This window comes from Hibiscus syriacus, unplaced genomic scaffold (genome assembly GCF_006381635.1).
Source record: "Hibiscus syriacus cultivar Baekdansim isolate YM2019G1 unplaced genomic scaffold, ASM638163v2 tig00110187_pilon, whole genome shotgun sequence".
Lineage (NCBI taxonomy): Eukaryota > Viridiplantae > Streptophyta > Magnoliopsida > Malvales > Malvaceae > Hibiscus > Hibiscus syriacus.
The window spans coordinates 3,160,094-3,176,592 of NW_024062618.1; the positions used below are offsets into that span (position 1 = coordinate 3,160,094).

Below are 16,499 nucleotides of genomic sequence, written 5' to 3' on the forward strand. Positions count from 1 at the left end.
ATACTTATATACAAGTCATCATATTCATTCTTAGTATTTCACAATCGATGCATTATAAACACATACTATTAGTAATTAGCTTATCATACATGAAATTAATCGTCATCCAACATTACTCTATAAGAGCCACTCATGAATTTAATCTTCAGCAATCAAACTATTATTAAAACTAATCCAAAATAACATACTTGACATTAAACTAGCACAAACTTCAGTGACCTCAGTGGTAAAGAAATTGTTGTTATTCCTTAAGGTTTCGGGTTCGAGCACCGTCAATTCCTTGAGGTAATCGGTGGTAATACCATTTATTATTATTTCAAACAATTAATTATAAGCTTAGGATACCAATCCAAGGACTGAAAGCACAAAGAACTTGTTGTAACCGCTTCTATTTTCTTCTCCGTAAACCATCTAGGCAAAAATGTCATCAAAGATATAAACCATGTTCACTGGTTTGCATATGTTAGAAAAAACATAACAACCTTCTTGTTTCTTTATGTGCCAGCTTCAACCATATGTGAAAATTGTATTATCCATCATTGACTTGGATCCATTTGAGTTGAGTTAAATGTTATTGAAAGTGACGTCCACAAGTAATTATGGTTAGAAAAGAGATGATTAGTCATTCACCTAGCCACCTACCGGCAAGTATTTTATAGAACAAATAATGAATTTCCTTCCTTCATCTTCTCATTTCTTCGCTTGATGTACCTGGGGGTATAAATGAGATATTGTATCCGTAGGCTCTCATTTAGCTTTCTTTTGCTGGTAAGCAGTTTACCTGCAGTAGCATGTATGGTTAAAATAGAACAAAGAAAACCATTTCCTCTGTGTTGAGCTTTAAACATATCACATAGCCACTGCTTAATGCTTTGCTGCACCAGCCGAGTTAATGAACACACTATGTCCTTTGCAATGAATCCTTTCCCTTCCACAGCTGGTAATTCACACAAGAACTATCAGTAACTGACTTAAACTATTCAAGCACATTATCTAATGTGTAACATTTTCAGTAGAAAGCCTAAACAACAGTGCATAAAACCAGCCAACATGTTACACTGCAGGAAATGAATTTGTTCGCTGTCTTTAGGCCTATTCTATTCAATTACTCTTTTAAGCTCTGTCCATTTTGATGTCTCTACTTTTCATGTTCAAATGTCAATCACCTTTTTCAGGCTTCAATGTCAATTTTACTAAAAAATTTCTACAAAACTTCCAACAGTAGAAGCAAAAATGAGCAGTCCTTATCAACAACATCAAAAGGTCAGTTCAGATCACCTTCTAATGAATGAAGCTTGAAGGGAGCATTGAGGGACAGTTTTCCCAAAAAACACCAATACGTAGTCAAATTGATATTCTAATTCAAGTAGAGTATTGTAGTATATTATTTGCATGCCTTTTAGAATGTTTGGACTGTGACCAAATAAATAAATACTGAAACATAACATAAACAAACAATAATTTCAAAACACGATTAAATGAAATGTTTATAAAATAAAAATATACAAACATGAAGAAAAAAAATTCTAAAATCTATTTTGACATAAGAAAGCATAGGAGTGCTATGCTCTCCTCAAAATGTCCAATTAACATGTCGTATAATTTGTTTATTAATGATAACAAAATATTCCAAACGAAGTCGTTGTAGTATAGTGGTAAGTATTCCCGCCTGTCACGCGGGTGACCCGGGTTCGATCCCCGGCAACGGCGTCTGCTCTCTTTTTCGTCCTTTTCAAAGAAAAAAGCTGAAAAACAAAAATTTATGGCTTCGCCCGGATTCGAACCGGAGACCTTCAGTGTGTTAGACTGACGTGATAACCAACAACACCACAAAACCTCTTCGCCTCGTGTTCAATGAAATAATTTATAATTTTTTTTTCTGTCATTCAGATTATGTGCTGTAAGGGCGTGAAGGAACGCCTTTTGCAGGTTGGCTTGATCATGTTCTTTCTCAGTTCATCCTGAAAGTTGGAACCCTATGTGGTATGTATCAAGGTATTTGGATTATGTTCAATTGCGAGTTCCTTTTCATTGTTGTTGTTGCACCTATAACTGTCACAAGGTGTTGTTTAATAAACAGTTGCCAAATATTGTATTTGCATTGTAAGCCCTTTGAGTTAAATTCTTTTTGTTTAATAATGCTGCATACTTACAACCGGGTTTCTCTCTTTCATGGTGAGACTTGATGTTTTTCTTGTGCTTAAATAATTTAGACTTCAATTTTGTTACTGGGGATACGTCCTTTGCTTAGATGGATAGTGCGAACACTACTGCTGCTTCTCTTTATTTTTGGCAGCTCTACATTCAGAAAATTGTTTCCGGAGTACGTGGATAAGTACAAGAAGCAGCAGCCTGTGTCAGATCATTTATCATCAGAATCACCTCGAGGAGAAAAATCTAAATTTGAGCTTGAAAAAGTTGTGAACACTTCAGAGGAATATGTTAAAAAAGTAGATACCCTATGGGTATGCGAAGAAACCGGAAACAATCTTTACCGACATGGATCATAGATGATATTGTTGCTAGTTTCGACATGGATGATGTTTTAACTTTCTGTGCCGGTAGTCAGTTTAGCAGTAGCAGAGCATGTATGGTTAAAATGGAAAAAATTCAGCCATCCAAGAAGTCATGAACATTAGAAAAAACATCTTAGAAGAAAGAATCCCACATGGATAAGCAAGATCAGGTATTAGTTTTTTATATTTGTTGTTACTCACGAAATGGATTGCCTGGCTTTGTAACGGAAGCTTGTGACCTGAGTGGGGGCATTGAGATGATGGGACGTGGGTTAGGCTCCTTGAGTCGGATCCTTGTGGCTTTACCATGGCTTGCCCGTTCCAAGAGAAGAGTTGGACTATGGGACCTCAGTGAAAACTGCGTGTCATGGCCTGCTAGAGTGAAGGGTACTGCGTGAGGCTGGTTTCACAGAGCAGCGAAGACCTTCCCCTCTTTTGCAGTGGGAGGATTTACAAGCTTCATTCACCAAGATCCAACATGTCTCAGCGAAGCCTACCTTAACTGAACCATCATCTTTTCTTTTTTGCCATCTCTCGTTTTAATTCACAACCCGCTCAATTTTCTTCTGCCTTTTAGCCCTTTTCCTCAACATTAATTTTGGGGGGATCTTACATCGAAAAATGTTTCTGGCCAGGTACCGAATCGAAGTATATTTGCTACTGCTATACTTTAACTCTTTTTAATGTTTGGTGATTGGACTGTGAAAGACAAAAAGAAGGTTTTTAATCATAATGATTTCGTTGGCATGTTTGATAACTGGTTTAGATGTTGTAACTGGAACATGAAAAGGAACAGAGCTTGTTACAGACATTGATCTCCTGCTACATGGACGGAGGTGGATCAAAGGAAGAGAATATGTTTTACACTTTGGAACATGACAAAGCATTGGTTATAAAGTACTGCAAGATTTACTTTTTATTATGAAAATGTCAAAATATTATTTCATTATGAAAAATGATAGAAGAATTATAGATAAATGTTGGGAGGTTAATGTCTTGTCATGGTTTTGCAATCAGAAGTTTTTAAAGGTTGCTGCTGGTAAAGACTGAGTCAGCTTTGTGATCGATTCTGCTTCTTTTTTTCTATACAATCTGTCGGCCCTTTACTCATATATTAAAAGCTTCTTTACTTAAAATCTTAGAAACTTATTAGCCTAAGTATTGTTCATAGCATACATTCACCTAATGACTCATGCTTAATTCATTCGACATGAGTAACAACCTAATATATGCATCAAATACCAACCAAAACATATAAGCAACGAATGAATAAAACTTTACAACTTGTGCCAATATCAAAATGACTCAAAAATAAAACACATATGTATACATAAAACGATCATACCATTAAAAATATAATATATACCACATTAAACATGCAACCAACTCTAAGAGTTTCAGAACAAATATTTAAAATGACAAAATATTTTGTGACTTGTTGAACTGTAATATGATATATAAAACTTATAGAGTTCCAAAGAAAAATAATAAAAAATACAGAGTGTGCTCCGAAAAGTTCAGTGAGATTATTGTTTAAATACACACTCATATATATAACACATATATAACATAATCTTTTTCGTATAAAATATATTATAATTGTGCAATGTATTGTGGCATAGTCTACTAATCATGATCAACATATTCAAATTATAATTTTGGGTAATTTAGTACAATTTAACCTAATTTGGCACACGGTAACCTAGTGTATATGAATACATGAGTCTAACTTCTCATCTCCAAGGAATAATGCCAGAATGTTATCAAGTGCATCCCTCCATTTCATGGAGATTCAAAATCTTTTAAAAACACAACATATCCCTCTGCCTCACCATAAATAATCGCAATCCCTACATAGACGTTATAAACTCAATGATATGCTAATTGTACATGATACAAAGTTAAGATAACCATGACAACATTTGAAGTAGAATTCACCGTTTGATTTTCAAAACACAATACGTAACATGATTCGAAGCACTTAACTTGTTATATTTTCATCTTTTTGCATTATAACACAATTTTTATTTTTTTATTCATCTTATATGTCAATCAATTTAATACAAACCTTTTGAAAGATCAAAATCGTATCAAATACATATTCAAACATACCTCAAATGAATCATATGATATCCATGAGGTTGGTACACATCTAAATATCTTAATTTAGAACATTTTAGGAAAACATGTTTCACACACAATGTATATTGCACCCTTAATGATTGGATATAAAACAGAGCTTTTAATCTTGATAATTATCTGAACAAATTTCTTTCAGTGTCACTTATCCCTATTGGATACCAAAGTGATAAAGTTGGATTTGAAGTGAAATTAAAAGGTGCCTAGAATTGGTACATCCTATCAGATCGGTGAGGAATTCGATACCCTATGTTTCCAACCGTTATCTTTTGCAGACTTGATTTACTATCACTCTACCCCTAAAAGATTAGTAGCTATCACGTAATTCCTTGTGGACAATTGGACATCACTTTGTATAACATTAAGCCTTTTAATTTCTTGTTGCAGCTCTCTTACATTAAACCTTTTTTTCCTCCGGACTCTTGGTCATCAACCCATCAATGTGGAGCATGCACTGCCACAGAAGAAGAAGAAGAAGAAGAAGAAGAAGAAGAAACTGAGCAGACCAGATAGGGCTAGGTAGGATCTAGAAAGGAATGTCCTCCTTTCTCCCTAGTCTATAGGACATTGAAGCTTTTTATGCAATATTAGCGCATACAAAACATGGTTTAAATCCATAAAAGATTTATTCAATATGGTAAAAATCCATGATGTTTCTTTTATTCTCATAAAATTAGTTTGTGTACAAGACTTGTGTTCATAATAAAAAAAATATTAAGGAGACGGATTTGCAGCAAACCAGAATATGTTATCTGAAACTCTTGCATCGTCTCATGTTGAGGGTATGAGGTCCTTTGGCAAGCATCTAATCAGTTTTTCTCTTTTCTTTTTCTTTTTTCAGTCCTTGATCGATCTTGTAAAAACTGGAACATTGAGATTGAAAGCTCTCATTGGCTTTCTTTGCTGAATTTGAACTAGAACAAATTCAGCTATCCAAGAAGACATGAACATTAGAAAAAACACCTGGGAAGAAAGAATCCTACATGGATAAGAAAGAGCAGGTATTAGTTTTTTATATTTGTTGTTACCTACCAAATGGATTGCCGAGCTTTGTAGCTAAAGCTTGTAACCTGAGTAGGGGTAATGTGATTGAGGTGGCAAGAGTTGGACAATGGGGCCTCAGTGAAAACCGTGTGTGTTGTGGTTTTTAGAGTTAAGGGTACTGCGTTAGGCTGGTTTCACAGAACAGGTTTTCTGTTTTGCTATCTCTATTTTCTTGTGTCTTTTAGCCCTTTTCGTCAACTTTAATTTTGGGGGATCTCACATCAAACATTTACCGAATCAAAACATACTTGACATTAAACTAGCATGAACCCTATGTCCTTTGCAACGAATCCTTTTCCTGCCACAGCTGGTAATTCACACAAGAACTACCAGTAATTGACTTAAACTATTCAAACACATTATCTAATGTGTAACATTTTCTGTAGAAAGCCTAAACAACAGTGCATAAAACCAGCCAACATGTTACACTGCAGGAAATAAATTTATTCGCTGTCTTTAGGCCTATTCTATTCAATTACTCTTTTAAGCTCTGTCCATTTTGATGTATCTACTTTTCATGTTCAAATATCAATCACTTTTTTCAGGCTTCAATGTCAATGTTAATAAAAAAATTCTACAAACAGTAGAAGCAAAAACGAACAGTCCTTGTCAACAACATCAGAAGATCAGTTCATATCACCTTCTAATGAATGGAGCTTGAGGGGAGCACTGAGGGACAATTTTCCTAAGAAACACCAATACGTAGTCAAATTGATATTCTAATTCAAGAAGAGTATTGTAGTATATTACTTGCATGCCTTTTAGAATGTTTGGGCTGTGACCAAATAAATAAATATTGAAACATAACATAAATAAACAATAATTTCAATACACAATTAAATTAAATGTTTATAAAATAAAAATATACAAGCATGAAATAAATAAATAAATAAAATTCTAAAATCAATTTTGACATAAGAAAGAATAGGAGTGCTCTGCTCTCGTTGAAATCACAAGGCATTAAACATGTTTTTTAGTTTGTTTAAGAATAATAACAAAGCATTAGCAACGGAGTCGTTGTAGTATAGTTGTAAGTATTCCCGCCTGTCACGCAGGAGTCCCGGGTTCGATCCCCGGCAACGGCGTCTGCTTTTATTTTCGTCCTTTTTTGTTTTTCAAAGAAAAAAACTGAAAAACGAAAATTTATGGCTTCGCCCGGACTCGAACCGGAGACCTTCAGTGTGTTAGACTGACGTGATAACCAACTACACCACGAAACCCGTTGGACGTACCTTCCATGAAAATTATTAATAATCTTTTTGTTTTTCTAATTCAAATTATGTCGTGTAAGGGAGTGAAGGAACGCCTTTTGCAGGTTGGCTGTTCATCCTCAAAGTTGGAACCCTATGTGGTCTGTATCCAGGTATGAGGATTTTGGATTTTTTTTTTTTGCACCATCTGTTCAAACACCTATAACTGTCACAAGGTGTTGTTGAATGTAAAAATAGTTGCCAAATATTGTATTTGCATTGTAAGCCCTTTGAGGTGTTCATCAGGGTGGCGCTCGTAGCCCAACACAGGACTGAGGATCCAGGCCAGTCAGATGGTTTAGACGGTAGAGCTAAATAGTATGACAGAGTCACGATTTTATAGTGTAGAGTGACAAGTATGAGTGTAAATGAACATAACGTTCGACGACATGTTCATGAATCATTCTTATAACATTTATTTATGTCCGTTGATTAAGTTAAATAAATGAGTATAAACGAAAAATTTATGTTCATTTAATAAATAAACGAATACTAACATAAGTGTATTCGGTTCCTTTATGTTCACGAACAAGCTCGCTTATAAATTCGTTTATCGACTCGTTTATAAGCTCGTTTACTAGATTTTCAGTTTCTTTTTATATTTTAAATATCGATGAAGGTGGGGATTAAATTGAACATAAAATTTGAAATTGTTTTGGTTTAGTGTGAAATTACACCATGGCCTAAGGTGAAATGGTTTTCATTAAGCAATTTCAATTTCAAAACAATTTCACCATTCGTATATTTTAAATTGAACATAAACGAGCAGTGAAATTACACCATGGCCTAAGGTTAAATGGTGAAATTATACCATTCGTTTATCGACTCATTTATAAAATCGTTTACTCGATTTTAATTCTTTACTTCCTTCTTCTACATTCGAATGGCCTAGGGTTAGATATAGAGAAAGAACCAAAACAATTACCTTAAATCCTAATTAAGTGATCAATTTTAATGTGTGCTTAACCTTGTTTAAAGCTCAAATTGAAGTGGGTGACGACAAGCATGGGCAACGAAAGGGTTTAAAATTAGGGATTGAGAGATTATAATCAGAGATTTAGAGGTTTGGTGTGTATTATCAGTGGGTGGCCGTTCGACGACGTGGGTGGTGGTCCAAGATAAACGATAACGATAATGAGGATTTTGGAATTAGATATTTTCGAAAAAATTTAAACTTTTTTGAAGAAAAAAAAGAATAATAATTTTAAGTTTTCTTCAATTAAAATTAAAAAAAACTTAGCCGCGATACATGTCAAATAGAAATATTTTAAACGGTTATTATAGTGTAAGTACTTGAAAAAAACTAATGTTTGTTAGACAATTATTTTGAGAAAAAAAATTTAGGCGCACAAAGTTGACTTTGTGGTTGGGTTTTGAAACCAATATCATATTTCTAAGACAAACCCCAAAATATTCCTTCATCAACAAGAAACATCAAATATACACCAAATCACTTTTTGAAATTAATGGAATTAAGTCTTGAGCCTAAATTTGTATGGTTTAATTACTTTTAAGACCTTTAATCTCTTAATTTTTATAGTTTAATTACTTTGTAGGAATTTATTTGCTATAAAATTAAATAATTTGTCTCCTCATAGTTCGACTTGGACTCCATCTCTAACCATAACAAGCAAGAAACTTTGACATGGAAAAAATAACAACAAATCATGAAGTTATTGTATTGAACCTTAAAACGAAATTATCCACCAAGTGAAGCCACCCTTTTCAAAGACAAACAAACCTCTACAGTTAATACGAAATCGATTTCAAAAATATTTCCGACAGTCACGGGTCTTATTGATGAACATTTGCTTAATTGTTTCATTTCGGGTCTCTGTCTTGATGTACAACGAGACCTACTAATTTTGAAACCTTAAGCTCTTGTCTTGCTAAACAACCTCCATCACCACCACCTTTCCCTTTCGCTGTCTTAGCCCGACTAAAATATGAGAGTAGGCATGGACTAGAGACGTACTGTTAAAATTTTAAAAAATAAAATAAATTATTAATTAAGATTGTCATGTTCGTTTCCCCTTCGATCCATCCTTCACATGATCATACAACGTAAAAATCAACCATCCAAACTTCGTCCTTGATAACAAGGTTGCTCTTGAAGGAGTGAGGAATGATATAAACCACAATTCACCAAAGTCAACAGCGATTAAAAAGCAAAGTAAATGTCAAAGTTGGACAAAAGACTTTCGTCATGGGACGACAATCAAGCCAAAAAAACTTTGACTTGGGAAAAATAGCAACAAATCATGGAGTTGTTGCATTGACCTCGTATCCATGTTAACATTGCTAAAGAGTGCTTACCATGAGAGACGAATTTTCAAAATTTTAGGAGGAGGAGAATAATTTATAAAATTTGAAGGTACAAAAATAAATTTTTAAAAGAAAATACATAAATTAATCAAGAAAATCATAAGATTATAAAATTTGGATTAGGGGACGAAATTTTAAAATTTGCAAGGGACTGTCTCACCTGCCCCTTGTTCCATCCGTAAAAGAGTGATAAGATTTATGGAGAAAACCACAAGATTAGCCATACGATACTGGCTTAATAAATAATGTTAAAAAGCATGAATAAATATATAAGCAATAATCTATTCTCTCCCTCCTTTTATCTTCCTGCAAGATTCCTATCAATCCTTAACTCCGGTACGTGTCTTATCCTCCATTGCATCACCAAGTGGTCCTGTGCACATGTCGACATTGCCATATGGCCCGTACTTTACTCGCTGCTAGTTGGTGCCATTTTCGCAGTGTGCGAAGGCCATTGCATTCATTAGCCGGCTAGAACTGGACAGTGGACACTGCGAAAGGGGACCAAATTATAGCAGACAGCCTATATATATATATATATCAAAAGACAGAGATTTAAACTCACACAGTAGATTACGCTGCTCGGATCCGGATCTCTTAGGGAGAACAAAATTCTCTTAACAATTGAGATCACTCCAAGGATTCCAGCCTAAATATATTTAAGTGCCGATGGAGCAGTTATTAAGTGTCACACCTCGGAGAAGTTTAAACATTAATCTCATATCGAAAAGAAAAGAAAAAATCTTGTAGTTTAAAAGTGGTTACATTGTACATTCTGTTAGACATTGAAAAGGAAAATATATTCTAAAATTTAAAAGCGATGAAGGACATTTTCAGACATTTTTGAGAAAGAAAATAATAATCTTGTGATATAAGGCACATGTTTGATTGATTATACTATGCATCTGTTGCCCTAAGATACCTGCATTAATCTATAACATTTCCCTATATCTTAGATGGCATTGGAATAATATATGTATTCATTGCATTAGTAACTACAATATTGCTCTTAGCATTATCATTTTCAATAGCGTATACATACAATAACCAATAGTAATATTCATATCCATGTCTTTTCGTCTTCAAGAATTCAACTACCTTTCATCAAATCACTAGAAACCATCACAAAGTTCATAACAGCAATTGACACACTCGAAGCAAGCGAGAGCAGTGCAGATTTGTGACAAAACGATCGTGCATTGGTTATTCATATACGAACAAGCTTGGATGAAGCACATGCAACAGCAGCGATCAAGGAGCATGCTGCAGCAGTTGGAAGCAGCCTTAACCAAAATATCTGCTCCTTCGGGTGACTTGGGTTCCTCGATACCCGGAGGGATATTCTTAGCTGTAGCAGTGAAGTTACCAAAGCCAACACCCAGGCATCCCAGTAAAATTATCTTCCGACCAATCGGATCTCCCTTGCTTGGCAGCTTTATTTTGTTAAATATCTGGTTAGACTTATAGAAACTAAGTGAGCACAGACAGATTCATTTTCGGCCTAAATTATATAACAACCAATGTAAAAAAGAAGAGTAAATTTATGCATAGCCTTAGGCAAGTAATTCACCACCTGTAAAACATACATACCTCACTTACTACAGTCGAATCCAGTACTTTCTTCCCACTATCAGTCTGAAGTAAAACCAAGCAGGTATACTCCGATGGAAAACTTGTTTGCAGACTTATTTTGGCAACCTGCACCAGAAACAACACAAAAAAATGGTTAGGTGTATGTTTAAAAATATAAACCTGGCCAAATAAAGCTTAATAATTTCAGACAATTACATGCATTCGTAAGGGTGTCAATGTGACCAAAAACATAGACCTGATTATGCCAGCCACGATGTGATTGCAGACCAAACAATAGTTTGGCTCAATACCAAACTATACCTAAACATGCCAAAAAATATATATACCTTGAGCCGGCCCGATGTGTTAAGGTGAAGCGAAGTTTCGGAAAAGTTACCTTCTCTTCTAGCTCTTTACTCTCTGACAACCAAGCATGACATGTAATAATATCGATTTGCCTCCTTGTGAGTATCTGACAACATAACAATAAGAAATGTAGAAGCATCAATAATCAATCAATCTTCTATATGTGCATTCTATGGGGGATAAACAATGTGTTGAATTTGAAAAGATAAACCACGGGCCCAAAATTTAATTGCCGAAATCGGACTTTAAGGGAATTAGATTTGTACCCTCAATACTGTTTCAACAATTCTGAAGTAGATTCAATCATATCATTGGAATGCATATTAAGGATGTAAGAAAATTTAGAGCAAACTGGGCGAGTTTCATGCAAACAGAACATTCAATAAGTAAGAGCTGGCAGGGGTGAAAGGCAATTAAGGCAGACTTGTTAAAGGCATAAAGAAGATGCAATTTTCTTTATTGAAAAGAAATGCTTTGTTCTTGAATTTAACTACTGTTGTTGTAAACAAAAAGATATGAACAAGTTGTCCAGTATAAACTCCAAAAATTCAGCGATATTAAACCCGGATGTAGAAAATTTACTCTATCAAAAGGCACGTCCTTTGCATTTTGCACTTTCAAGTCCGTTTGAAATGTGCTCATATCTTCTAACGTTCCATTAACTTTAATAACATCTGGAAATTCTCCTTTGTATCTGCCTGATACGATCAAAGGACTTCCAAATGAGAGGTCCGGAATATGTGATGGAAACAACTGCAAGATAAAAAATGAGTAAGATATCTTGTTAACATGGCTTAAGAGGATAGTAGATCTGGACAAGCTCTCATCTTAAAATAGATGGTAAAATCGAGACAAACATATAGAAGCTCATTTGACAAAGAAAATGATCCGGGAAATCTGCAAACAACTCCGATGTACCTCAAGAGAATCAAGATGTTGAGGCATGTCCAAGGTTATATTGGCTAGAACAACTGAAGAAGCTGTAGTAAATAATCTCTCCATTCGTGATTCAATATTGTCTGGCCAATAAAGGTGAAATCAGAATGAATACCACCAGATTCCCTGATTATACTTAATTACGGAATGATAACAAAAGCTTACTACACCGTACTGTAATGGCCTCTCCCATACAATTTATTTCATAGAAGCTTGGAAGAATTAGAAAGAAACTAACCCACATCATAAGCGTAACCGTAATGGCCTCTCCCAATTTGAGCCAGCATTTGCAAGAAGTAATGATTGCAATACAAACCTAGAGAAAGATTTAAACACAAAAACAAGTAATAACGTTGCAAGAATGCGGTAGACAAACAAATATGGCTCACATAGGCTGATAAAATAATGAAAGAGTTATCGACAAATTCATCAGTGGTATTGACACCGTAAAAGGACAACTAAGGCAGTCAAATTGTGTCTACTTGCAGAAGAGAAAGATAATTTACTGCACACCAATGCGAGATTTAAGGCACTCGAGAATGTAAAGACAATTTGTAGTACAAACAAGAACTATTAAGTTCAGATTTTAGATTTTCTAGAAAGAAAGTATTATGCTAAAGTTGCATGAAAAACAGGGAAAGAACTTCAGAACACCTAAAAACTCACCAATGCCAAAAGTACATATACGAGGAGAAACCGATCCTGTACTTTTCAAATAACCTTTCAAGACATTGCAGATCTCTCTCTCATCTTCAACAGATCCATCAGTTATAAGGAAAATAAGAGGAATTGAATCACTTGTGTCAGACAATAACTTCATTGCCTACAATAAAACATAATTAGATGATGAAACTCTTCTATGAGTCATTAAACAGTTAATAATTTACATATCTGAAAGCTAGAATTGTTAATTCTTAACTGGGAATTGATCAGTCGAGAAATGCTGATAAAAATTAGTACCTGTTGAAGGGCAAGCATGATATTTGTACCGCCATCTGCGGTTAAATTACTACTAAGCCAATGAGTAGCCTTTAGGATTGATCCACGAGTAGCAGGCACCATTGTTGATAAGAACAAGTGAATCTCGCTATTGAAAGCAATAATGTTAAAATAATCTTGTGGATTGAGCTTAGAGACCGATGCCAATAATGAATTCTTTACATTCTCAATTGGGCATCCTTGCATACTTTCACTTATGTCAACAACAAAAACCACTTCTCTTCTGAATACCTATCAGATTCACCTCATGGTATAAGAATAGATGAATAAGACTTTTCAGAATTTTGAACTCTGGATAAGTTATTGTTTCAACTAACCTTCCTGTTCTGGTTATTTCCAGGGAAAAGATAGAAGAAGAACATCTCCCTTTCATCAAAATCATGCAATGGTGGAGATTGCAAGAGAACCTGACCAAAAATGTCACTCGAAGAAACCTGTAAAGGCAGCAGCAGTCAAACAGGACGACTTAATTATGCATCAATTCATGCATTATGACCCTCAGAAGTCCAAAATTCTTCAATAAAATGGTCAGTTCTCAAAAGATCTTACCGTATAAGCAAATTTGAGGTCGATAGTTGACCATGCTGGTACTTCTGCTTCGTATATGAAACTTAATTTACGAACATCCCGACTTAGCTCCTAGAAAGTTATAAGATCATGTCATTTCATCCAGATTTCAGAAGCCAGATATTATTCTTAGATCGTCATACCTTTAAAGGGTGGCTACTACATTTGATCAAAAGTTCCGTCCCGGTACAAGAATTAACATTCAACTGAATCTTTTCTCTCTTCGGGATTTTCTTCCCAGCAGGAATTACATATGCCGGAAAACTAAACGGTACATTAAGGCAAAACTGACCATCTTGGTAGGATAACTTCTGTGACCATCTGACTTTAACCGATATATTAGACCCTCCATCAATCTAACACATGTTAAGTAGCTCGGTTAATGCAAAATCACCATAAGATGTAGTATCCAATGGATTCGAGATCCAAATGTCAGCGTTTACGACACAAAGGGATCAAACAAAAAAAGTAATTACTTGTGGAATTCTGAAAGTATATATATCATGAGCCAGAAAGTATCCGTCTCCAGATTTCACAGTTTGTCCCGTCTCTTCGGAATCGGCAAATGTGATCCACGTGGAGTTATAGGACCTCTCAATCTCAGAGACGTTAACCTCAACACCTAGAAGTGAACCCTGTTAGCCACACCACGTTTATCTTGAGAATTTATGAAATAAAAGTCGCATCAATTTTTTCAAAAGAAAAATAAAATTGTCATTATCTGGTGTATTTATATATGGCCATGGTGAATCTTCACTCATCATAATCAGACAAGAAAGATTAAGGAACAGTCAAAAAGTAGCTGCATATTGTTTTCTGAAGTATGATTCTTGGTGAAAATGACCAAATTCAAAGGCCATTTTTTTCTTTGCTTCCATTATTGCAATCAAACGATTTGGCCCACACTAAGAAATAAAAATTTCGGTTTACCTTTACGATTAAACAGATTACAAATTTAATTTCGGCAAAGATTTAAATAATCATTGTTTCAGCAACAAACTCTCCACTTGATTATAAAGTAAACAACATTAGCAAAGTTAAAGTATTACTGAAAACATTTTTTAAAATAAATAATAGTGGCTTTTTACTTTAAGGTTACCTGCTGTCCCATCGGAATAGCAATTCGGCAATCACATCTTCGACCGGCCATTATACAGTGAACGCGCCACGCGCCGCTAACGGTAACGAAGGCGGTATCCATACAACAGTCCACCTCCATGGAAACCTCGTGCATTTGTAACGGAATCAACGCCGGCGGATCGCACCGACCGTGCACGTACGGCTGGTAGCTAGGGACGTCGGGGTTATCCACCATGGCCGGCTCAGTAACTACCGCGTACGCCATCACCGCCGTCGGAAGGTAACTCTCGGTCGTCGATGACAACGACCTCGACATTACAGCCGGCGCCGGTGAAGCGCCTTTGCCATAGTAAAGCCGCTTTGATAACATGAGACCACAAGTGACCGACGCCGAGAATTCGCGGGCCATGATGCTGGTGGTGTTTTTTTTTTCTCCGGTGAGTTTATAGAAGCTGAAGGAAAACTCTTTTTGCTGGTGAGTGTTTTAAATGGAAGGAGATAGTGGAAAGCTGTTGTTTTTAAAATGCAGTTATAAAAATTGGAAGATGTGGGATTTCATAAAATTAATATTTTAAGCAGAAAACTAATCAACTATATGTGCCACGCGGCTTTCATTACAGGAAACATACAAATATATTTCATTACATCCTATCAAATTATAAATTATTTCATAACATAATAAATGAGGTGATCTCAATAATAAAAAAATATTTTTTTAAAAATTTAAATTCGAAGAGCTATGATTAGAGAATGACGCGTTATTTTGTATTAGAAAGAAAACTTATAAAATTTAAAGGAAATATAAATTTGTAAAATTTTAGATGAGATAAAAATATATTTTCAATAAAAAATATCTAAAATATATAAAATTTTGAAATATTTTTAGAGAGCAACCACCGTCACCATCCCTATCTAAATCCCATCTTTGATTGTGTCTATAGGATGTGCACATTTTGTCAATTAGCTAAGAAAATTTTTAATAAATATTATATTTAATCATTTCATATGTTTTGTATTGTCTTTGTTAACGTGGCAAGAAATTTAACCAAAACTTTTAATATATGTATTATTTGAGGTTAAAATGAAAAAAAATGTACATATTTATATGAGTATAAGTCACACGACGACAACATATGTAAATAAGGTATGTCTTTAATCACTCAATGAATGCATATTTAATTAAGAATGATGATGTCACGCTCGAGCATAAAAGGGTATTGTAATGATGAGCATCATTAAATTAATTTATAAAATATTAAATTATAAAATACAAAAAGTATAATTATAATTTAATTAAAATATAATATTTATAATACATTAGTTTTTATAATCTTATTTTTATTATAATTAGATTACATATTAATTTGAAAAATTAAATCTTAACTTATTTTCATAGCTTTGAAGCTCCCTTGCCGCCGCCGCCATCGTCGTTGTCATCCTTCATCACCAATTAACGATAAAGATTAAATTGACGGTGAAATATGATATCGGTGGCGGCGACGATGGTGACGACATCGACGGGGGCGACGATAACAACGGTGGTGGTGGCGGCGACGATGGCTTCAAAGCTATAAAAATAAATTAAGGTTTATAAATTTTCCAAATTAATATTTGATATAATTATAATTAAAAAAATTATAAAAACTAATATTTTGTAAATATTGTATTTTAATTAAATTACATTTAGATTTTTAACTAATTTATA

At 34.5% G+C, this 16,499-nt stretch overlaps 1 protein-coding gene and 3 non-coding genes across 4 annotated transcripts; 1 reads left to right on the plus strand and 3 right to left on the minus strand.

Annotated features, from left to right (window-relative positions):
• The first annotated feature begins 1,638 nt into the window (after positions 1-1,638).
• On the plus strand, positions 1,639-1,710 carry TRNAD-GUC. Its single transcript has one exon. It is a non-coding gene; the product is annotated as a tRNA-Asp (tRNA).
• Positions 1,711-1,763: 53 nt separating this feature from the next.
• TRNAV-AAC lies at positions 1,764-1,837 on the minus strand. The gene has a single exon. It is a non-coding gene; the product is annotated as a tRNA-Val (tRNA).
• Positions 1,838-6,845: 5,008 nt separating this feature from the next.
• TRNAV-AAC lies at positions 6,846-6,919 on the minus strand. Its single transcript has one exon. It is a non-coding gene; the product is annotated as a tRNA-Val (tRNA).
• Positions 6,920-10,339: 3,420 nt separating this feature from the next.
• LOC120217770 (inter alpha-trypsin inhibitor, heavy chain 4-like) lies at positions 10,340-15,287 on the minus strand. The gene is made up of 13 exons (XM_039214848.1): positions 14,814-15,287; positions 14,191-14,349; positions 13,858-14,070; positions 13,697-13,786; positions 13,465-13,581; positions 13,109-13,378; positions 12,815-12,971; positions 12,387-12,464; positions 12,131-12,231; positions 11,795-11,965; positions 11,244-11,318; positions 10,865-10,972; positions 10,340-10,725 (listed from the first exon to the last, which is right to left on the minus strand). The coding sequence occupies exons 1-13, from the start codon at positions 15,201-15,203 to the stop codon at positions 10,387-10,389; spliced, it is 2,268 nt and encodes a 755-aa protein (XP_039070779.1). The 5' UTR covers positions 15,204-15,287; the 3' UTR covers positions 10,340-10,386.
• Positions 15,288-16,499: the final 1,212 nt, after the last annotated feature.